A 25606-nucleotide genomic window follows, 5' to 3' on the forward strand; every position below is an offset into this window, starting at 1 on the left:
GGACCAGACAAACTGCCTGCTGAACTGTGGAAAAACTCTGGAAAAAAGCTGAAGGATGAACTCTTCAAAATCATCCAGTACTGCTATGAAAACGGAGATATGCCAGAGGATTTTGTTGAAAGCAAAGCAGTACTTCTGCACAAAAAAGGAGATTCAACAGAATGCTCCAATTACAGAATACTAAGTCTTGTTTCACATGCAGCAAAAATATTCACATGCATATTAAAAAACAGAATCAAAATGAAAATTGAGCAGAATCTAGATGATGATCAGTTTGGGTTCAGGAAAGGAGTAGGAACAAGAGAAGCTATTATAGCACTTAAAACCATCTTGGAGAGAAGACTGGAGCTCAACAGAAATACATATATAGCTTTTGTAGACCTGGAAAAAGCTTTTGACAATGTTCATTGGAAAAGGCTGTTCAAAATTATGAAGGACATTCATTTGGACTGGAAAGACAGAAAAGCAATACTCAACCTCTACATCAATCAAAGAATAAACATCGAAAGTAATGATAAAGTATGCAAGGTGAGAATCAGGAAAGGAGTAAGACAGGGGTGTTCCTTATCACCATTTCTATTTAATCTGTACATTGAAGAGGCCATGAAAATTTTTAAATCCAAAACACCTGGCATTAAAATAAATGGAACAACTGTACACTGTATTAGATTTGCCGACGATATTGCACTTCTGGCTGACAATGAGAAGAACATGCAGATCATGCTCAACAAATTAACATCCATCTTAAAAGATTTCCAACTTAACAGTAATGTAAATAAAACTAATGTTATGGTTGTAAGCAAATCTAAAATGAAGCCAGAGGCACAGCTCAGAATTGGAAATATTTTAATAAAACAGGTGCACAAGTTCTGCTACTTAGGATCAGTTATTACCGATGACAACAGATGCACTGTGGAAATAAAAAAAAGGATTTCCCTGTGTAAGAAAGCCTTTGAGGAGAAGAAGCAGCTCTTAACTAATAAATCCTTAAATACTGAACAAAAGAAATTATTTATCAAAACGTTCATTTGGAGTGTGCTGCTATACGGCTGTGAAGAATGGACTCTCTTGAAGGAGGACGTGAAACGACTAGAGGCAGTGGAAATGTGGCTATGGAGGAAGATGACTAGAACTAGCTGGATTGAGAAGAAAACTAATGAAGCAGTGCTTAGAGAAATAAACACCCAGAGGCATTTAATAACAGCGATAAAAAGGAGAAAAGCATCAGTTTTCGGTCACATTCTCCGGCATAATAACTTCATAAAGAACTTGTTCGAAGGCAAGGTGATGGGAAAGAAAGGCAGAGGGAAACCACGGAAGAAGATCATTGAAGAGGTAGTTGAGATGATGGGATGCCAAGGTTATGGAGAGATGAAAAGGATCGCAGAGAGAAGAGATCAATGGTTGCAGCGACAAGGCGAAGCCTTTAGATGATGATGATGATGAATGACTTGCTGACTGTGTGTGTGAGCCACGCTGAAAAAACACCAACATAATAGCACAGGTATCCACAGCTGGCATCATGATGACAAAACAAGAAACTGTCCAGCCTTATAGCCTGTGGTGCAATTGGGATTAAAACTCCCAATGATGCACCAGATACTGCACCCAGTGTTTTCAAAGGTCAGAAGCAGACTTTATGGATCACAACTTATACAAGCTCAAACAATTCTTCCATCATCATCCATGTCATCTTTTTACTAAGCAGTCTGACAAAACTCCAATATATATAAGCACTTTTCAAATCACCCTGATTACAAACATATCCTATCTGTTTTGCATTATTCTGCATTTTAAAGTTTTTGTTTTAAGGACATTCTCTTTTATATTGGAGAATTATCTGGTATTTTTTAGAATTATTTCTTTTTCATGTCATTTTGTCAGTTTTGTCATGTTTTTATGAAATTACACCCCAAAAGCCTTAATTAGTACGAGATATAATATTTAATACAATATGTAAAAGGTGACGAAAATCTAATTCTGATGGGAGACTGGAACACAGTTGTAGACCAAGGAAGAGAAGGTAATGCAGTACGAAAATTTGCACTGGGATAAAGGAATGAATGAGGAAGTCAGCTGGTTGAATTTTGCACTATCATAATTTAGTCCTTGCTAATACTTGGTTCACACATACAAACGACAGCTGTACACGTGAACGAGGCCTGAAAACACTGGAAAGTATCAAACAGACTTAATTATGATTAGGCAGATTCAGAAACCGGGTGCTGGATTGCAAAACTTACCCAGGAGCAGATGTAGACTCTGATCACAACTTGTTGGTCATGAAATGCCATCTGAGGTTGAAGAAAGTGAAGAAAGGAAGGAATGCAAAGAGATGGGACCTAGAAAAGTTGAAGGAAAAGAGTGTGAGGGATTGCTTCCAGGAACATGTTGCACAAGGACTAAATGAAAAGGCTGAAGGTAACACAATATAGGAATAATGGACAGTCATGAAGAATAAGGTCAATAGGGATGCCAAAAAAATGTTAGGAAGGAAGGAAAGATCAACTAAGAATCAATGGATAACTCAGGAGATACTAGACCTGATTGATGAAAGACGAAAATACAAGAATGCAGGAAATGAAGATGGCAGAAAAGAATACAGGTGATTAAAGAATGAAGTGGATACAAAGTGTAGGATAGCTAAGGAAAAATGGCTAAAGGAGAAGTGCAAAGATGTTGACGGTTGTATGGTCCTACGAAAGGAAGATGCTGGCTGCATACAGGAAAATTAAGAAAACCTTAGGAGAAAAGCAATCTAGGTGCATGAATATTAAGAGCTCAGATGGAAAACCACTTCTAGGGAAAGAAGACAAAGCAGAAAGATGGCAGAAACATATCCAATGGTTGTATCAAGGTAAAGGCTTAGATGATATGTTTCTATAACAAGACGAGGCTGTCGATGTTGATGAAATGAGAGACCCAGTTTTGAGATCAGAATTGGACAGAGCTGTGAGAGACCTAAAAAGGAACAAGGCAAGTGGAATCGATGACATTCCCTCTGAATTACTGACTGCCTTAGGAGAAACCAGCATGGCAAGGTTATTCCATTTAGTGTGTACGATGTATGAGACAGGAGAAGTGCCATCTGATTTTCGGCAGAATGTTGTTATACCTATTCCCAAGAAAGCCGATGCTGACAAGTGTGTAAACTTCTACAATACATGCCTACAAAATTTTAGCACGTATAATTCACAGAAGAATGGAAAGAATAGTTGAAACTGAGTTGGGAGAAGATCAATTTGGCTTCAGAAGAAATGTAGGAACACGTGAAGCAATCGTGACTTTATGTCTGATATTACGAAGATCGAATTAAGAAGGAAAAGCACACGTAGATGGTGTTCATAGATCAAGAAAAGGCGTTTGATAATGTTGATTGAAACAAGCTATTTGAGATTCTGAAGGTAATCGAGATCAGATACAGAGAACAAATAATTATCGACAATCTGTATAATAATCATTCTGCAGTGATAAAAATTGAGGGCTCTGAAAAAAAAAAAAGGCAGCAATTCATAAAGGAGTGAGGCAAGGCTGCAGCTTGTCCCCTCCTTTTCAATGTTTATATAGAACAGGCAGTAAAGGTAATCAAAGAGAAATTTGGAAAGGGAATAACAACCCAAAGAGAGGAAATCAAAACCCTGAGATATGCCAATAAGATTGTTATTTTATCTGAGACTGCAGAAGATTTGGAGAAATTGCTGAATGATATGAATGGAGACTTGGATAAGGAGTACAAGATGAAAATAAATAAGTCCGCAACAAAAGTAATGGAAAGCAGTCAAACGAAGTTAGGTGATGCAGGTACAGTAGTATTAGATTAGGAAATGAAGTCTTAAAGGAAGTAGATGAATACTGTTACTTGGATAGTAAAATAACTAATGATGACAGAAGTAAGGAGGACATAAAATGCAGACTAGCACAAGCAAGGAAAAGCTTTCTTAAGAAAAGAAATTTGCTCACTTCGAACATTGACATAGGAATTGGATGTTTTTTAAGACTTTCGTCTGGAGCGTGGCATTGGATGGAAGTGAAACATGGACCATAACTAGCTCAGAAAGAAAGAGAATAGAAGGTGTTGAAATGTGGGGTTACAGAAGAATGCTTAAGGTGAGATGGATAGATCGAAGCATGAATGAAGAGATACGGTACTGGAATGAATTGGTAAGAGGAGATTGGATTGGCTAAATTTGATGAGAAGAAGAGAATGATAGGACACATAGACACCCAGGACTAGTTCAGTTGGTTTTTGAGGGAAGTGTAGGTGGTAAAAACGGTACGGGTAGACCAAGGCATGAATATGACAAGCGGATTAGAGCAGACATAGGATGCAGCAGTTACGTAGAAATGAAAAGGTTAGCACAGGATAGGGTGGCATGGATAGCTGCAACAAATCAGTCTGTGGACTGATGACTTCAACAACAACAACAACAACAACAACAACAGATCATGAGAATTTTCAAGTGTTGTGTTACATCCTCAAGACAGGGACTAACTTACACTGAAGAAAATGGAAAACGCAACACCCAGAAGGAGTGGTGCTACTTTGCTGCAATTGAACATGCAGGACGAGTGTTCGGTTGTGATTCAATGATTACACTTTCAGGTCCATCTGACCGCAAGTTTGGACAACAATCAATACAGGATGTGCCCACCACGAGCTGCAATACATTGATGAATTCGTCGAGGCATGGAGTCAATAAGGCCCTGGATCGCTTCCTGAGGAATTGTGGCCCATGCTTGCTGCACTGCATGGGTCTGTTGTTCCAGAGTTGTGGGTGGCTGAGGACGGTTGGCCAGTTCTCGACCCATCATGTCCCACACATGCTCAATAGAACTGAGGTCCGGGGATCTGGCGGGCCATTCTAAGGTTGTGATGTCATGGAGATCTCTGAAGATGCGTGCAGTGTGAACCCGGGCATTTTCCTGCTGAAACATCCCATTAGCAATGTTCGCCATCATAGGGACAACCACTGGATTGAGTACCCTATCAACGTACTGTCGAGCAGTCATAGTGCCCTCAACAAGCACTAATTGTGATTTCACATTAAAGCCAATAGCTCCCCAGACCATAATGCTTGGTGTTGGCCCTGTGTACCTCTCGACAATAAGATCTGGGCGGCCCCTCTCCCCAGTACGTCAGTGCACACGATTCCGGCGATCACTGCGGGCAAGACAGAAGCGCGATTCATCACTAAAGATGATCCTATGCCATTCATTGACCCACGTCGATCTTTCTCGACACCAGGCCAGCCTTACACGTCGCTGTTGTGGGGTCAATGGAACACCTTCTGCAGTGACACGTGCTCGTAAGCCAGCTGCACGCAGGCGATTACCAACTGTTTGTTGTGTAACGTGGGGTGCCACAGCTGCTCGAATTTGCACTGCTGTTACATGGGGTTCCATCCGGGCCATCCGAATGATGCGGCGATCCTCTCTCACAGTTGTCTGTCGCGCTGGGCGTGTGCCAGGTCTACGAGTGTGGGTACCTTCATTTGGCCACTGCTGGCATACACGTTGTACCGTAGATGCCTGTCAGCCAACACGTGCAGCGACAGTCCTTAGCGATAATCCAGCCTCACACAGCCTAATTATCCGAGCCTTCTCAAACGGCGACAGTTGTTGATAGCGTGCTCTTCTCTGTCGTCAAGGCATGTTTGACGGGGAACACTTCACTGCACAGACTGCAAGTCAACTACGCTACACCAGAGTCCGTATACTGGAGTTGATTCCTCCGTGACCAATCACATGGGGAGACCTGTAGCAACAATCCAATGGGTCTGAAACTTTGATCGTTTACATACCTACATGGCATCGTTCCATATCTTGAAAATCAACACAAACGACCAATGCCTTCATGGTGTTGCAAATTCCATTTTCTTAAGTGTATTTTAGCATAATTTGAATATTAGATCAAACTATTTTCAAGTGTTATGCTATCTATTTTTGTTACATCTATGGCCAATTAGTTCCTTAAGTGTTTTAAGACCTTATGGCTGATGATGGCCTAATATCAATAGGCCGAAACTAGTACCATAGGCCTGATTAAAATAAATCAAAGTAATAATTTTATATTGTATTGATTAGGTGGATTACCTCATTTATCTACAATAACTACTTAGACAATGCAAAGTCTGATGTGTTTTTGCTCACTTACAGACAAAACCAAATTTGTTTGGATGTCTTACCATACCAAACTGACATGTTCTTCCATCTTCCACTTGCCTCAGTCCCCACAGAATTCTTTGAAAGGAAAATACTTTTGCTAATTTCAACACTGTCTAAGAACATTTAGATGATTATTTCACTACCATGTTTGCTCAGGACTTTGGAAATGGAATTTAAAATATGCAGAAAGTTTGACTAAAATCCAAATCCCATGGCACAACAGCCCTACTAGGCCTTGGCCTACCAAGTGACCGCTGGTCAGCCCGAAGGCCTGCAGATTATAATGTGGTGCATATTCAGAGTGAAGAATCCTCTTGGCTCTCTAGACCGGGTTCACCGTCTCCCCATTGGATAGCTCCTTAATTGTAACCACGTAAGCTGAGTGGACCTTGAACCAGCCCTCATATCAAGATAAAAATCTCTGATCTGGCTGGGAATCGAACCGAGGACCTCCAAGTAAGAGGCAGGCACGCTAACCCTAGACTGTGGGGCTGGCTCTTAACTAAAATTATGGAACATTGAGAAGAACAAATATTTTTCTTCAATGTATATTTGTTTCATTTCTATCTCTATCTGAAAAACAAGTTCAGGACTCTTCAGACAATCAAAGGGAATAAAACATTTTTAATATTTGAAATAATATCAAAATAAATATATGCATTAGACAACAAGTCACACCTTAATGCAAAGCTAAAAGACAACTATACAGGAAGTCTTTACTGTTTTAATATCAGGTTTGGATTGGTAAACAAGACATATTTTCTTTATTTCAGGACTTGGACAGTAAAACAATTGTCTAATGTAGGTTTGTAGACCTCTCTGAACAGAAGAATTTAGAAACTAAATTCTTACTTTATCACATATTAGAAATGATAGAATATACAGAAGTCTGAGAAAATTTTGAAACGAAACATATCCTGTCGTATTATCATAAACTCACCGACTAGTGTATCTATGAGAGGTTGCACATCAATTTGAAAACGACGAGTCGCTCTGAAGTCAGGATCACAACCCCCACGGTGCAGAACAATTTGAGATACGCATTCTTCTATCAACTTGTAGTATGCAGGCCTGGAAGAGTATACAATACTAGAATCATAACTCTAACTGATAAATAATAACAGATTGTTGAATGTTAATAATACCACATGGAGTGAAGAGTTGACTTACTAAGAATAAAATTCCACTGTTTTAATATCAGGTTTGGATTGATAAACAGGACATATTTTCTTTATTTCAGGACTTGGACAGTAAAACAATTGTCTAATGTAGGTTTGGTAGACTGCAGCATGAATGAAATCAAAATCCTGGCATTGGTAGACTAAAGGTACTACAGCGACAACTTAATTGTTTGGTTGAACTTTTTTAACTCTCCCCCTCCAGGTTTTAACATTGAACTAACACGTCAAAGGTTTACAGTGATGCAAGTATGGAAAAGGGCTAGGATTGGGATGGTATTAGCCATGGCCTTAATTAAGGTACAATTCCAGCATTTCCTGGTGTGAAAGTGGTAAACCACATAAAATCATCTGAAGGGCTGACAACAATGGGATCGAACCCACCATCTCCCAAATGCAAGCTGACACCCATGCAACATTAACCACATGGCCAACTCGCTCAGTATATTGTGTCACGTTCAGTATATACCGAAGAGATGTTAAGTATAGAACAAAAATGGCCAAACAGACACCAGTGGTAACCGAACCTACACTACCTTGGAAATCTATTTAGCATACAATGCGGTTGTGAAATCAATATTCATTGAAATGGCCCACAATGGGAGACGTGAGTACTCTACAATTGTGAAGGGCAGTAGTACCAGACATGTACCTTACATCCTTTACAACAGAAGAAATATAACCTAAGCCACCATAGCTCAACTGGTAAGAGCATGAGACGTGAAATAGGAAGGTTGCAAATTCAGATCCCAGTGTCTGGTTGGAAATTGTTCTGTACTTACCATCTCCTTGATATGTATTAAAAATATACTGAACACGACCTAATAATTTGAAAGTACATTTAGAGTACAATGCGTCCAAGAAAATTCAATATTCACTGAACTGGCCCACAACAGGAGACTTGTGCACACTCTACAGTTTTGATGGCGGTAGTGTCAGATCTGTAGCTTAGATCCTTTCCAACAGAACAAGTATGGACTTACCAGTTGGATACTGTGTACGAGGGTTACCTACTGGAGGGTGATCAGGTTTTGAAATGAGACTATGGAGTGGGTATGTGGGAAATTGGGAGTGAGTTTTGTAGATCCTAACTGGTGGGTAGGAGACAGGGATCTGTGCTCAGATGGCCTTCACTTGAACGGCAATGGTACATATAAGTTAGGAGGTTTGCTTAGAAGAGATATAAGGAGGTACATTCAGGAAAATGAGATGGACTAGGGAGCGGTGATGACAGTACAGTAAGCAGAAAGTCAGTATGGCCGATATAAAATTCAGTGTTAAACTATAAATTTATTGTGAATGAATATCCCCAGCCTGTTTCCAGTCATTTGACCGGGTCAGGAATGGGATGAATGAAGCCCCATCTAGCGGCAAGGATAGGAATTGTGCCAGCTGCCAAAGCCTGCCACACTCCTCTGGAGCATTGATTAATGACTGACAGATGAAATGATACTGCAGAGTGTTTCTGGAATGAAAGGTGACAGGGAAAACCAGAGTACCCAGAGAAAAACCTATCCCGCCACCAATGTGTCCAGCAAAAACCTCACACGGAGTGACTGGGGATTTGAACCACAGAACCCAGCGGTGAGAGGCGAACGTGCTGCCACCTGAGCCATGGAGGCTCTATAAGTATTGTAAAGAATAGAATATAGATAATTTAATAGATATTTACTTACTAGATAACGAAATAGGAGTTGAATAATGGCTGAGAAGTGACATTATGGAAGCGGAAAGTTTTTCATATAACTGGAGTGTTTATTGAAGAGACAGGTTAGGAAAGAGAGGAAAGGGAGTATTCATACTGGTGATAGACAAATTTGTAAGCTATGAAGAAGTTAAGGATGAGAAACACAAAAGCCTAGGTGTATGACTTAACTCTAAAGGTAGTACTTATATGTCAAAAACTGAAGATGTTAAGACATGACCGGGCAAGTTGGCCGTGTGGTTAGGGGTGCGCAGCTGTGAGGTTGCAACTGGGAGATAGTGGGTTCGAGCCCCACTGTCGGCAGCCCTGAAGATGGTTTTAAATTTTTCAAGGTTTCTCATTTTCACACCAGGCCACGGTCAATTCCTTCCCAGCAGTATTTCTTTCACATATGAGCTGTTTAAAAAATACTTATCGCTTATGCTTTTAACATATTTGTGCTTTATAATTCATCAATAGAGAGTTCTTTTTGAAGCAATCATCAATATGCACACTGGACATGAATCACACATTAATCTCTCTCATTTTAAAACCTTTACTTCTCCGTCAAATTTAAGGCAATCATTAGGTATATGAGTAGGAGGGTATACGAGAGATATCATGAAAAGTATAATTCCATTTAATCATTTTTTCTTCATAATAAGCTATTAACACGCCACTGGTAGTCATGGCAGACCGCTGTTTCAAGAAACAAAAGAACAAGACTTTGATTCAATCTCAAGTGACCCTTTTTTTTTAAATGGTATTCAAAAGACAATATTTATGCAAAAATATCCTTGTTCACAGTGGAAGGCAGAAAAGGACCACCTAAATATCATATTTATGCAAATAATCCCCACCACCGAATAATCCCTGCACCCTAAATTTAGAAAGGCTGATTTAAAAAAAAAAAGCCAACATTGACGCAAATAAAACCCACACCCCAATTTCATGCCTCATTTTTTTTTTTTTTTTTTAATATGCAGGTATTATTCGCATAAATACGGTATGTGTCAAGCTAGTACAATATTAAACACATATCTACTTGAAACCAACACTGGAGAAAAAAAGTGTTCACTTTGCCTTTACATTTTTCTCTTGCACGCTATGCTTCAATTAAAATGAATAATCAATCATTCAAATTATGTTGAACAAGACCTTAAATAGCAACCCTCTCACTGAAAATATCCAGAACAATGAAGAGTCATTCTTAAAGATTATATCGTATGCAATATTTTCTGATTACCTGATGAGCACATCGTCACGGATGAAGAGAAGATGTTGTAAGATGGATAATAAATACGGCTCAGCAGTCGTATCCATCACCAGATTCTTTATCACCTCAAAGCAGTCATTGATATCATCCAGCTCCAGTCTTACATTATCAAAACGCTGAATGAACTCTCCGTAATCATCTTCCTTGTGGTCATTAAACACTTTCAGCTGGACTGCCAACTCTTCACTAGCATCAGCATCCAGAGTCTGAAATACACATCATGTAATTTTCTTACACTATAACGTAAGTTATATAAATTCTTGCATGGGATAGTGTAAGGATAAAATACATTAACGTGAAGACAAGAGGGTAAATGAACACAGAACTGGTAGTGTTTATTCTAAGATATATTAACTAACTAATACTCGCTTATACAACTACAAAGGCACATGATTATACCGCAATATGGGACTTTAATGATGAAACAAAACATCGAAAATGTAAATGATAACGATTACAGATTATCATTTCATTACCGAGTTTGTGGTGAATGCATAATCACCAAGCAAGATCAGGCCTGGGCATGGTAGAATTTACATTGAAGGTCTACAGGTGAATGCCATAATTTGAAACAGGACAGTTTCTTCAAGTGTATTCAGCATTGAAACAGTTGCCACGCAATGTCTTAAGTATGGAAAAAATATATTTTTGTTTTGTTTCACCTTATGGCTACCCTAGATTCCATGCAATCACCACCTTAGCATTCCAAAAATAATGTTAGTGCTTTTACATTCCAGTAACTACTGTTTCAGATTTCAGACACGGAGGTGCCGGAATGATGCCCCACAGGAGATCGTGTAGGAACTAGTAAATCTACCAACACAAGGCTGACCTTCAAATACCATCCGACTGAGCAAGGATCGAACCTGCCAGTTAGGCTACTGAGCTATTCAGCCTGGCCTTAGCATTCCAGTACAGCTGAATTATGTTTCCTGAGCATGTTGCATCATTTTTTTCTTCTTTTTTTCTTTTTTTGATATATTTTCTTTTGCTACAAAGCAACAAATGGGCTATGGTCTACTTTTCTTCACATTCATACAACGTGGAATTCAGACTAAAGCTCCACTTCCTTGCATCTCATGATACCCGAACACAGTCTACTGAGTGATTTCCAAGTCAACCAATCTGTCATGTGGCCAGAAGGGAACTGTTCATCTGACATGTCATTCCTTTAGATGCCATCTCCTGCATATTGTTGAACAATTCCTTGCTTGATGTTCCTGCAAGTGCATCTGTAGATCTTAAGAAGCTTCTCCTTGATCCAACACATTGGCATGTTAGCTGATGTCCAAACAGAGGATGGCTCTGAGATGTCACTGCCTTATTTTTCTTTTACCTATTTCTTGACGCATGTCAGGAAGTGCCATCCTTGCAAGAGAGCAGAACTTTTCCAAGGTGTCGGATGTAGACATCCAGTGATAATTCATCATGGCTTGTGGAGTGTCACATTGAAAGTTGTGTATAGCATGATTATATTAAGCATGAGTACTCAGCTGAAGAATAGTATAGCACCAGGGCAGAAGTCTTCACTGCACCTGGATGTGCACCCGAAGTTATTCCTGTTAATTTCTGCATAATGTTATTCCTAGCAGCCAATTCCTGCTGTTTAGTGTAGGAACAGTGCTTTCTGAACATCAAACCATGTTCAACTGTAATTCCCACATATTTTGGAGCACTGCAGTGTTCCAGTGGAATTCCTTCCCAGCTGACCTCCAAAGTATTACAAGTTGTCCATTTCATGACCGGATGTCTAGAGCTTTGGATATTAGGTTCATATGTCTCTTGAGTAGCACTGTGAATCGTATTCTTTCTTCAACAGCCTTAAATCAAAGCATTATGTTCCTTTAATAGTCTCCATCACCATTCAAATTTTCTTTCACAGTAACAACTCTGCCCTCTATTTCATATTTATTGTATAAAATAATGAACAATCGAGTCTCCTCATCTGCATATCACAGCAAGGCCTACCCTATTGAGACTTAAAAAGCTGCACCTTGTGCAACATAATTTACATAAACAACTTCTATGTAAACTTTGTTCTGTGTTCAAAGTCAGCCACATCATGTTCTATTTTGCAAAAGCAGTAAATTTGGTCACCATAGCACCAACAAATCACCCAGAAATTATGTCCCTACCTGAACTTCCATACAAGTTTAATAATATTTAACCCATCCTCACAGTCTCAAAGACCTGGCATGGGATAAGATTCGGATACAGAAAGCCTTTAATCTAAATGTCATCTCCTGCTCTCCCTTTGACTTTTTCTTTCATTCACCGGGTCAGTCTTCTCCACACCAATGAAAAGAAATTTCATCTTATGATCTAGAGTCTTGACTGACATGATTATAGATATGGGACCTCATGTTTTATGTGTCCGACTCGTTAGCTGAATGGTCAGCGTCCTGGCCTTTGGTTTAGAGGGTCCAAGGTTCGATTCCCGGCCGGGTCGGGGATTTTAACCTTAACTGGTTAATTCCAACGGCACGGGGGCTGGGTGTATGTGTTGTCTTCATCATCATTTCATCCTCATCACGACGCGCAGGTCGCCTACGGCTGTAAAATAGAAAGACCTGCACCTGGCGAGCCAAACCCGTCCTGGGATATCCAGGCACTAAAAACCATAAGACATTTCATTTCATGTTTTATGTGGGATCTGCACCATGGAAACATGACTTTCCATTTTTAAAATTCCACATACAATGTCCAGGAAACTTAGAAGTAGATCTCAGATCTCTTCCCGACCCGATATAATTTTTCCTGTTAGATGACAAAAATTATGGAGTTGCTGTTCGTGTATTTACAATGAGGTCATCAATGCAACTTTTTTTCTAAATATAATGTCAATATGATAACATTTATAAGAGAAATCATAAATCAACTCATAAACTCATACTTACATCAATAATGTCTATGAGGCCACCTCGCCAAATTTCATTTCGGAGATGTAGTCTGAATTCAAGATCTTCAGGAGAGGTTATAATAGCATTGATCAACTGTAAGCATGCCGACTGAAAGATAAACAAATTATTATAAGTACAGTACAATAATAAATAGTTCCATAAATTAGAGTAGTCTACATGTAAAATAATGATGCACTAAAATACATGATCGTAAGACTCAACACATGCAAATATACATACTTTCAATAGCATCTTTGACTTGAAAAGGTCAATCAGAGATACAGTATTACAATATACTTCTTGAAACCCTGACTCAAAACAACAAAGAAAAGGCTAGGCATATTTAGCTACAACTTATCTCTTCACAAAAAAGGCAACATTTTTCAGAAAGTCTGTCTTATTTCTCATGACACAAGCCCTACAGGCACATAATAATCCAGACAGTACAAGGGCCATTCCAAATTAAGTAATCATAATACATTCATCTAAAACCTTAATTAATGTAATTTTCAGGCAGTGAGTTTTTCTTTCCAGTTTATATAGACCAGTGTGATATTTTTCAATGTTATGGAGAAGTCATGAATTTACTGTGATAGTGATGCCATTTACAATTAAATCATTAATCATTTATGTTGGAACAACTCAAGAGTATTTATGTTAGTGTTCTATTATAGGATAATAATTAGTTTACAGAGCCTCCATGGCTCAGACGGCAGTGCGTCGGCCTCTCACCGCTGGATACCGTGGGTCAAATCCCAGTCACTCCATGGGAGATTTGTGCTGGACAAAGCGGAGGTGGGACAGGTTTTTCTCGGGGTACTCCGGTTTTCGATCATCTTTCATGCCAGCAACACTCTCCATTATCACTTCATAGCATTTATCAGTCATTAATAAATCACTTTGGAAGTGGCGACCCCGTTCTAATAATAGCCTATATCTGGTTTATTCCTTTACATCCCTGACCCAGTCTAAGACTGGCAAACAGGTTGTAGGTTTTAATTTTCCTTTTCAATTAGTTTACACAGGCTACTGTATTTTGTCTAATGAAAATTCCCCATCCAGAATGAAAGTTAACTTTAACTTTGTTTTCTGTGTCACAAGATCATACTTGGATGTAGCTATTACCATGGCCGTTAATTCCAGAAGCAATCACTCGTTTATCATTTGCACGTACGTATGCTAATCAACATAGTCACTGTCCAGCTCCATGGATAAATGTTTAGCATGCTGGCCTTTGGTCCACAAGGTCCTGAATCGATTCCCACCCGGGGTGGGGATTTGTATCTTCACTGGTTAATTCCGATGGCTTGGGGGCTGGGGGTGTGTGTCAACCTCATCATTACAATTCACCATGAGTAGGGCACCATCTTCACAGATGCACAGGTTGCTTATATGGCGTCAATTCGAAAGATCTGCAACGGGCCTCTCCAGAGGCCACACGCAATTTTTTTAATTTTTTTTAAAGGGCATTAAGAAATCATGGACCAAGCAGATTAGTAGCTGTCAGCCCTGCCTAAACCATAACCTGCAGAGGATTGTCCTCAATTTCTTCATGTAAGTACAGATTGTTTTCTGCACAGAAAAAAAGCATTACGACTCTGTGAGCTGCAATAAATCAGACACTCATCAGAGAACTTAATGTTCTTTTGATTGTCTGCATGCAGGTAGTGTGACAATATAATCTGACATGCATACACACCTTGCTCCATTTCACAATCACTCAATTTGTTCAGCAAGGGTGGGCAAAAACATGAAAGACGTAAGTCCTTTTGAATGAGGTCTCACATAGTCAATCATGAGATGCCTAACTCTGCACAACATCTATGAGTTGACTTTATTGGCAATTGTTCAACTGAATTTACCACAGCAATACAAGTCTTGGTGCAAGTGCTTATGGTGACACTTTCCCAAAATGCACAAAGTCCCCAATAATGTCTTCCATTATCTTATGTTCTTTTTTACAACTGTTCAATTCTTCAGTCTGGCAAAACTAATTTTGAGTAATAAATTTATAAATTACCTGAAAAATAAAACATATGGGAACTGTATTATACTTGAAAAAATAAACAATTATTTGAGAGTATACTGAGTCTGATGGGACTATCTCCTGGAGACAGTTTTCAAATAAAATAAATAATACATTTTCTTTTTCAGATAGTTTATAAATTGATTACTCAAAATTAGTTTCAGCGGACTGAAGAACCTAACAGTTATACATTAACTGAGTCGAACTGAAAAGAGGTGGTTTCAGATATTACAAATTGTCTTATGCGTCGTTGGACATTTGTGAACCTGCATGTAAGCTACCAAACACTCCCCAACACTGAAAGGTAGACATTGATGAGAGATAACCTCAGGTTGTTAACCTCAGAGGAGCTAAGTTCAACGGTGTTCTTAACGTGGAGATCAGACGCTGCCCCTGAGCTGCCCACTATGAGTTCAGAAATTCAGAGTAGGTTTGATACCTGGCCCTAACATGGTTCAGATAGCTTTTACTACATTAATCCCGAGTACTGGGCTGCCTCCTCCGCCATTTACACCGTACCAAAGTCCACTTTCTCTGCCATAGATGCTGTTGAATTGGAGGTGACTGTCTAAGCTTTGTAGATGATACTGTGGTTCTGTCAGAGTCAATAGAGAAGGCACAGGACCAGACTGCCCAGCTCCAGGAACAAGCAAGTAAGGCAGTCCTATGGATTTCCTTCGAGAAGTCACAGTACGTTACTAACAATGAAAGAGCACAGATGGACGATAGTAGAGAAAGAAAGGATTCAGAAATTGAAACTGAAATATTAGAGAGTGGATACACAATAACCTGTCAGAAAAAGGAGCACTGATAGGCCTACAGAGAATCAACAAGATGAACTTGGTATGAACTAACTATGAACTCCTACAACAAAAACAACAACTTGATCAATGCAAAAGTCGGACATTACCAGACAGTGATCCATTTGGAAGCCTTATATGCAGCTGAATGTTTGAATCTGACAACAATAGAATTGAAGTAAGAAATGGTGGAGAGAAAGATTCTGAGAAAATACTGGGACGCCATAGAACAGAGGATGAATCAGACAGAAAAAAAAGGAAAAACCAAGAATTGTACCTCAGGATGGAAAAGATCTCAAGACACTATGCAGAAGAGGAGAGTCATGTTCTTCAGACACATTTACAGAATGGAGCCAGGAAGGCTGACCAACCAGCTAGTATAAGGTTTCTTGAAACCAAGAACTCTGGAGCGCTGGCATCAGGAAGTGAAGAAGGACCTAAAAGAAATGGGAATACAAGAAACGGAAGTCAGCAACAGGAAGCTTACGAGTCAAGAATCAAGAATAAGAGTTTCTAAAAAAAAGTTAGATTCTAGAATCAGGCACCATGGATGGAAGAGAGGAGGAGATTGGAGAGTAAAAGAATGAACATGTACTGAGAGAGAATCAAAGCACAGAAGCAACTGAAATCGAATTAATGTGGTCCACAGTTGGCCAAAACAAAAGAAGAAGAAAGCTACTTTTGACTCAAGAACATTGTCAGTTACTGTGTTAAAGGATTGTATGTAAAATGGATATTAAAAATGTCTACAAAATACTTTTTATTATGGGTTAGTGTAAAGGGACATTTTACCCTGCCTGCACTGAATTTGAAACGTACTTGATGTAAGTGCATATAAAATACTCTTTAAAATTTAGAAAATCCTCATTTCACAGTAATCAATATGAAGGGAAGAATATTTTAAACGTGATCCTGATAAAACCAGATAAGCTCTATAAGGCATCTTTTTTCTTTTGTTAGTGGTTTGACTGTCGCACTAACATGCAGGGATGGGAAAGAGCTAGGATTGGGAAGGTAGCTACCATGGCCCTAATAAGGAACAGCCCCAGCATTTGCCTCATATGAAAAAAAAAATCTTCATGGCTGCTGACAACAGGATTTGAACCCACCATCTTCCGAATGCAAGCTCATAGCTACGCAACCCTAACCGCAAGGCCAACTCACTTGGTTATGAGGAATCTGAAGTGATAGATGGTATAAGTGATCACAAAGCTGTTTCCATCATAGTTAAAGATAAATGTGATAGAAAGGCAGTTTGTAAAGGCAGTACCATATGGTCGATAAGGAAGGAATGAGGGAGTTGATCAGAGAAAAATGGTAAATAAAAATATAAACAGTTTATGGGATGGGTTAAAAGCAATTTCTGGGGAGTGTGAAAACAGGTTTGTACCATTAAAGGCAGTAAGGAACAGGAAAAATCCACTATATTACATAGATATATAGACAATTATGCCTTTCAGCGTTCGGTCTGCAAGCTCCTGTGAATATACTAACTGCTGCCACAATCCTCTATTTGTAACTAGTTCTGTGGCCCGTTTAGTTCTATATGTCTCATCTTTAAATCATTAGCAATTGAGTCTAACCAATGTTGTCTTCGTCTTCCTCTACTTCTCTTACCCTCCATAACCGAGTCCATTATTCTTCTAGCTCACCTATCCTCCTCCATTCGCCACATGACCCCACCACCAAAGCCGGTTTATGTACACAGTTTCAACCATCGAGTTTATTTCTAACTTAACCTGTATGTCCTCATTTCGAGTACCCATCTGCCATTTTTCCCCACCTGTTTGACCCAGAATGGTTATTGCTACTTTCATGTCAGTTACTTCTAACTTTAATATATCCTGAATATGCCCAGCTTTCACTCCCATAAAGCTAAGCTGGTCTGAATACAGAGCAACGTAAAGATAGAATTGTCCGGGAGCTGACTTCCTTCATACAGAATACTGCTGATAACTGCGAGCTTACTGTATTAGCTTTGCTCCAACTTGATTCAATCTCACTTGCTATACTACCATCCTGGGAGAATGCACATCCTAAATACTTGAAATTATCTACCTGTTCCAGCTTTGTATACTCAGTCTGACAATCAATTCTCTTGGAAAGGCTAATCTTCATACCATATGCCCATTCTCTAACCACTGATTCCCAGTTGCTATACTACCATCCTGGGAGAATGCACATCCTAAATACTTGAAATTATCTACCTGTTCCAGCTTTGTATACTCAGTCTGACAATCAATTCTCTTTGTCTCCACATCCTCTCTCAGTTGGTGTAGCCTTATCTTCCTAGGAATTTCCACTGGCTGTCTTCCTTTAACCATTCTTTCCAGGCATGCATGTGGTGTTCTTGTGACAGGCATTCACTTTACAAGTCCATACCATGTTAGTCTCGAAGTTCTTAGCTTCTCTTCTATCGAGTCCACTTCAAGTTCCATTCTGATGTCACTATTCCTTACATGATCCTTGCAAGTTTTTTGGAGGGTAGTTTGTAGAAACTTTAATTTCAGATGCTTGCAATTTACTAACCTCTATCTCTTTCAGTGTACATGTTTCTAGACTGTATGTGAGAATGGACAAAAAATATGACTTATACAGTCATCTTGGTTCTTCTGGGTATACTCATTGCACCTATTTTCAAGTTTCAATATATTAGACTGCAGGCTAACAGCACAAGTCATCAGCACAGGCCAGACATCTTACTACATTTTCACCTAACTGAATCCCTCCCTGGCACTTAATACGTTACAGCAGATGATAAATGTAAACTATGAACAGCAAAGGTAGAAAGAATATAGCCTTGTCTAATCCCTTTAAGTACCTTGAACAAAGAACTCATTCCACCATCAATTCTCACTGCAGCCCACTTGTCACCATAAATGCCGTTAATTGATCTGAATAATTTCCCCTTAATCGCACATTCCCCCAGTATGGTGTACATCTTTTTCCTCAGTATGCCATCTCTAGATCTACGAAACATAAACATAAAAAATCCCAGTAAGCACCTTGCCTGATATACTGATCAATGAGATACCTCGATAATTTTTCACAGTAAATAGTAGTCAATACTATGTGTTAAAAATTTTTCCGTTATATTTCATATTTACATTATATCTAGTACATGTTCGAGAATATGCACATTCTCTTCTTCAGCTAATTAGGTTCACCAGGCGAGTTGGCCGTGCGCGTAGAGGCGCGCGGCTGTGAGCTTGCATCCGGGAGATAGTAGGTTCGAATCCCACTATCGGCAGCCCTGAAGATGGTTTTCCATGGTTTCCCATTTTCACACCAGGCAAATGCTGGGGCTGTACCTTAATTAAGGCCACGGCTGCTTCCTTCCAACACCTAGGCCTTTCCTATCCCATCGTCGCCATAAGACCTATCTGTGTCGGTGCGACGTAAAGCCCCTAGCAAAAAAAAAAAAAAAAAAAAAAAAAAAGCTAATTAGGTTCAAATTCGTGTATACAGTAAGACCTAATGAAAATGGGGGCCCCCTTTAAGAAAGCTAAAACTATCACAAGTACAATGTAACATATTAAAAATTGATAGATAGTGGCACAGAATTAAATTCCATCTTGTCTTTTCAATAAAAACACAGTAGGATGATGTCTATAAGGATAAAATGTTGAGCACTGAGCACTGTTGCGATGTACAGTATACTGTACAGAGTAATAAATGTTGCAAGATTGTGAGAGACTGTGCTTCATAAATAAGCTTCTGATAAGTTCACCTGCATACACCCCAGCGTCAGTGGGTAGGGTCTGACACATCCCACTCTGAAGAGTCTAGTGTCAGACCTAAGACGAAACGCTGGTTAATAGAGCAAACGCCGGAAAAGCCATCCATCTAATTTTTGATCTGATTTTTGCAAAAAGACCTCAAGAATGTTGAGAGATTGACAGCAGGCAATGGTATGAAGATACATAGGATGAAAAATCAGGTTATGAGTTTTTCAAAGAGGAAAAGTCTCTTCAGTTTTAATTACTGTGTTGATGGCATGAAAGTTCCTCATGGGGATCACTGTAAATACCTAAGTGGTACCTAAGTTTTAATGTAAGGAAAGATCTTCGTATGGTTATGAGGGTGTATAAGAGGTGTAGTAAGGATGTAAAGGAGAGGGCATATAAGTCTCTGGTAAGACCACATTTAGAGTATGGTTCAAGTGTACGGGACCCTCACCAGAACTATTTTTCATTTGAGAACTGGAAAAATCCAAAGAAAAGCAGATCACTTTGTTCTGAGAGATGTACAACAAACAAGTAGTGTTACAAAAATGCTGCAAAGTTCGGGCAGGGAAGTCTTGGGAAAAGGAGACGAGCTGCTCGACTAAGCGGTATGTTGTTGCAAGTGACTTTGTTATTACAAATAAGCTGTATGTTCCAAGCTGTCAGTGAAGATATAGCGTGGAATGACATTAGTAGAAGAATAAGTTTGAGTGGTGTTCCTAAAAGTAGGAAAGATCACAATATTAAGATGAAGTTGGAATTCAAGAGGAAAAATTGGAGCAAATACTCATTTATAGGAAGAGGAATAAGGGATCTTCGATAAATTTCCAAATTCTCTGAAATAATTCAGGAGAAGACAAGGTAAACATCTGCCACCTGGGTAACAGCCTTAAATGCAGATCTATGGGATTGATTGACATCTATAGAAAGGCAGGAAACAAACTGAAAGTACATGAAGACAGGCATGTTAATTATAAGACCAAATAAAGGGAACACAAGAATGGAAAATCCACATTTCAGAAAAATAATACCAGTGTTTTTTTGTAGTGGAAGTAAATAAAAGAAGAATGGGGGGAAAGAACAAACCAAAAGGCACAAAACAGACAGCCAATGGACGGTTCTGCAATGACAGTCTGTTCACCTCAGGAACAAGGATGAGTAATTCATATGGCAAAAACAATTTTACCAATATCTCATAGGGTGAATGAAAGTGTTTTAGTCACCAAACTATTACCAAAGAAATGTAGTTAACTAATTAGTCATCATCATCATCATCACCACCACCACCACCACCATCATCATCATTTTCCAGCTCCAGTTCCCCTGTGTGTGGTGTACAAGCGCTCGCCACTTCTTCCTGTCACCCTGTTCCTCTATGTCCTCTCACTTGGCATTCCTCTTGCAGACCTCCAATTTCACTGTGTCTACCCATCTATTTCTTCGTCTCCCTACTGGCCTCTCCCCTTTCACTTCTCTGTCAAAGTAATTCCTTGCTGTTCATGTTCCGTCCATCCTCATAACATGTCCAAACCATTGTAGCTTGAGTCTTCCTAAAAATTTTAACAGGTATTTTGATGCCAGCCTCCTTCCTGTTTGCTTCAGTTTGAATCTTGTCCTTCCTGGATTTTTGGTTCATTGTTCTGATGAATTTCATTTCTGTTGACTGTATTTTACTATTTGCCTTGTTATGCAGGGTACATGTTTTGAGTCCATATGTGAGAACTGGAATGAAATAGGTATAAAATATGGTCAATTTTGCTTCCTGGGGTACTTTATCATCCCAAGAGTAGATTTCTCACTTGAAAATAAAATTTAAAAGCTTTCTGAGTCCTACTTAGAATTTGTTGGTTTACTGTGTTATCTTTTGAAATGATACTTCCAAGGTATTTGAAGTTAGAAACAGACTGCAACAGAGTTCCCTCCAGGAAAATGTTTGAATCTGTGCCTTACCTGTTGATAGTCATTTCAACAGTTCTTATTGCACTGATATTTATTCCACATTCTTTAAACATGCTGTTCCAAAGATTTAGTTTCTCCTGTACTTCTGCTTCATTTTCTCCCCGGATCAGAACATAATCTGCAAATATTAGAGTGTCAGGCTCTTTGCAATGTTCTTTGATGGAATTCATGATCCAATCCATAACAATGATGAACAGGAGTGCTGACAAGGCACTTCCCTGTTGAACTCCTCTTTTGGTTTCAAACCAATCTGATCTTTTATCCCATACTTGGACACAGCTTCAACTCTTTTGATAGAGCATCTTTACTTTATTGATCAGAAAGTTTGGACTACCTATACCTTCTAGGCATTCCCAGATTATCTCCCTAGGCACAAAGTCGGAGGCCTTCTCAATGTCCATAAAAACCATCACTAAGTTCTTGCCATATTTCCAGTGCTCCTCTATTAACGTTCTGATGCAAAATAACAGGTCTGTAGTGCTTTGTTCTTGCAGAACCCGTGCTGCTCCTTCTCCAATAGCGGTTCAACTATATTCTCGATTCTTTCAATTTTCTTCGAAGTTTAAGAGAATGAGAAAGTAGAGTGATACCCCTATAATTTCAGCATTTCTTTCTGTCTCCCTTTTTATACAGAGGGATAATGATACCTTTCATCCAGTCATCTGGTATCCTGTTCTATGTCCAGATGACAGAGAGTACTCTATTCAGCCACTGTATGCCTTGTGCTCCAGCTGCCTTTATCATATCAGCAGTGAGGTCATCAAACCCTGGGGACTTACCATTTCTCATGTTCTTCAACTGACACTCCACTTCTAGCCATGTTAGCCGGTGTTGTGCTCGATCACTTGCACTTAAACTGCAGTCTTCAGTGATATCAATTTGAAGATTTTCTCCATTTAATAAAGTATTCTTCATTTCTTCTTTGATGCCTTGATCTGCCTTCAGCAGGTTTCCATCATCTGTTTCCAGTGCAAGGATATTGCCATGCTCACTTCTTCTGTTCTTGACTACTTTATAAAGCAACCTTCTATTACTTTCACAGTCTTCTGTTAGCGTGGTAGTAAACTTGCCCCAGCTCTTTTCCTTTTCTTCTTTAATAAGTCGTTTCACAGATAGTTTCTTGTTCAGGAACTCCTGTGCCATGTACTGAAGTTCATCTTCTTGGTGGACCGATTTCTGTTTTTCGTTATCTAGTCTCTTCTTTGCTGCATTTCTGTCTTTCACAGCAGTTTTCACCCTCTGATTGCACCATGGTGTTTCTTTCTCCCTGCATATTGTACTTGTCTTTCCACATAATGATTCGGCTTCTGAAACCAGAACATTCTTGAATGACAGCCATTCTTCTTCTATGTTTTTTTTTTATTTTTTTTTATTTTTTGGTAATTTGTCTGAGATCTTTCTATGGTATTCTTCTTTCTTCCCATCTTCTCCAAGTAACCAGGTCTTTATATTTGGCATTTTCTTGCACTTGACATTCTGCACATGGATGTTCCCAATGTGCGCAACCAATAGCCGATTCTCACAATCGAGACTTTCACTTGGAATAACCTTAACATCAGTGATGAAATGGCAAGCACATCTATCAGTTGTTATATAGTCTATCATTGTCCACTGCTTTCCATCCCAACTGTAGCGTGTGATTTTATAGCTGTCTCTCTTCTGAAACCAAGAGTTTTGTATGCTCAAGTTATTCCGTGCAAAGAAGTCTACCGGGTTTTCTCCCTCCTGGTTTCTACCACACAGCCCATTCGGATCTCTGGGTGGGGACTACACGAGAGGGGCAAACATCAGGAAGATGGATACCGACATTCTGCAAGTCCACTTCTAGAATGTTACAAGTTTGAATCACTGTGGTAGGTTAGAGAATCAGAAAAGGGAGATGGATAGACTAAAGTTACATGTAGTTGGTATAAGTGAAGTACGTTGGCAGGAAGAGCACGATTTCTGGTTCAGCAACTACAGAATTATCACCACAAAATCAAACAGGGGAAATGCTGGAATAGATGTAATAATGAATAAGAAAACAGGGCACCGGGTAAGCTACTAAGACCAGATAGTGAAAGGATTATTGTGGTCAAGATAGACACAAAGCCACTGCCCACCACAATAGTGCAGGTCTATACACATACTAGTTCTTATTTAATGTTAAAAACTTCATAACTGTCCGTACTGAAAAAAGATTTACAATTAAGAGATGAAAAATCATATACTTTCATCTCTTAATTGTTACATACTAGTTCAGCATATGATGATGAAATTGAAAGAATATATGAAGAGAGAGAAGATTTAATACAGCATGTAAAAGGCGATGAGAATCTAACTGTAATGGGAGACTGAAATGCAGTGATAGGCCAAGGAAGAGAAGGTAATACAGTAGAAGAATTCAGATTGCGACAAAGGAACGAAAGAGGAAGCTGGCTGGTTGAATTCTGCACAGATCACAATTTAGTCCTGGCTAACACTTGGTTCAAACACCACAAATGACGGCTGTATACATGGACGAAACCTGGAGACACTGGAAGGTATCAAATAAACTTCATTATGATTAGGCAGAGATTTAGAAACCAGGTGTTGGATTGCAAGACTTTCCCAGGAGCAGACGTGGACTCTGACTTCAACCAGTTGGTCATGAAATGCCATCTGAAGTTGAAGAAATTGATGAAAGGAATGCAAGGAGATGGGATCTATATAGGTTGAAAGAAAATAGTGTGAGGGATTGTTTCAAGGAACATGTAACACAGGGTCTAAATGAAAAGGCTGAAGAAAACACTGTAGAGGAAGAATGGACAGTCATGAAGAATGAGATCAGTAAGGCTGCTGAAGACAAGTTAGGAAGAAGGAAAGATCACTGAAGAAACAATGGATAACTCAAGAGATACTAGACCTGAATGACGAACAACGAAAGTACAAGAATGAAAAAAATGGGGAGGGCAGAAAAGAATACAGGTGAATAAAGAATGAAGTAGATACAAAGTGCAGGATTGCTAAGGAAGAATGGCTGAAAGAGAAGTCAAGGATGTTGAAGGTTGTATGGCCCTAGGAAAGGTAGATGCTGCATACAGGAAAATCAAGGAAACCTCTGGAGAAAGAACAAGTAGGTGTATGAATATTAAAAGCTCAGATGTAAAACCATTTCTAGGGAAAGAAGACAAGTCAGAAAGATGGCAGGAACATATCCAACAGTTGTATCAAGGTAAAGAAGTAGACGAGTTTTCTGGAACAAGAAGAGGCTGTTGATGCTGGTGACATAGGAGACCCAATTTTGAGGTCAGAATTCGACAGAGCTTTGAGAGACCTAAGTACGAACAAGGCACCAGGAATTGATGACACACCCTCAGAATTACTGACTGCCTTAGGAGATACCAGCATAAAGAGGTTGTTCCGTTTAGTGTGTAAGATGTATGATACAGGAGAAGTGCCATCTGATTTTCGGCAGAATGCTGTTATATATATTGCACAGGAAGTCGGTGCTGAGAAGTGTGAAAACTACCCCACCATTAGTTTAGTATCTCACGCCTGCAAAATTTTAACACATATTATTTACAGAAGAATGGAAAGACGAGTTGAAAATGAGTTGGGAGAAGATCAATTTGACTTCAGAAGAAATGTGGGAACATGTAAAGCAATCCTGACTTTACTTCTGATCTTAGAGGACCGAATTAAGAAAGATACATGGCATTTGTAGATCTAGAAAAGGCATTTGATAACGCTGATTGGACCAAGCTGTTTGAGATTCTGAAGGTGATCAGGATCAAATACCAAGAAAGGAGAATTATCTACAATCTATACAAAAATCAGTCTGCAGTGATAAGAATCGAGGTCTTTGAAAAAGAGGCAGCAATCGAGAAAGGAGTGAGGCAAAGCTGCAGTTTGTCCTCTCTCCTTTTCAATGT

General features: G+C 39.2%; 1 protein-coding gene across 4 annotated transcripts in view; it reads right to left on the reverse strand.

The window, feature by feature from the left end:
- dia (diaphanous related formin 1) overlaps positions 1-25606 on the reverse strand; it is a 513998-nt gene that overhangs the window by 232105 nt on the left and 256287 nt on the right. For all 4 annotated transcript variants that reach the window (XM_067134775.2, XM_067134773.2, XM_067134774.2 and 1 more), the window contains 3 exons: positions 13201-13311; positions 10274-10509; positions 7106-7236 (listed from right to left, as the gene is read on the reverse strand). In XM_067134775.2, coding sequence (XP_066990876.2) covers positions 7106-7236; positions 10274-10509; positions 13201-13311 — 478 coding nt within the window. The remainder of the gene's footprint in view (positions 1-7105; positions 7237-10273; positions 10510-13200; positions 13312-25606) is intronic.

This window comes from Anabrus simplex, chromosome 1 (genome assembly GCF_040414725.1).
Source record: "Anabrus simplex isolate iqAnaSimp1 chromosome 1, ASM4041472v1, whole genome shotgun sequence".
Classification (NCBI taxonomy): Eukaryota; Metazoa; Arthropoda; class Insecta; order Orthoptera; family Tettigoniidae; genus Anabrus; species Anabrus simplex.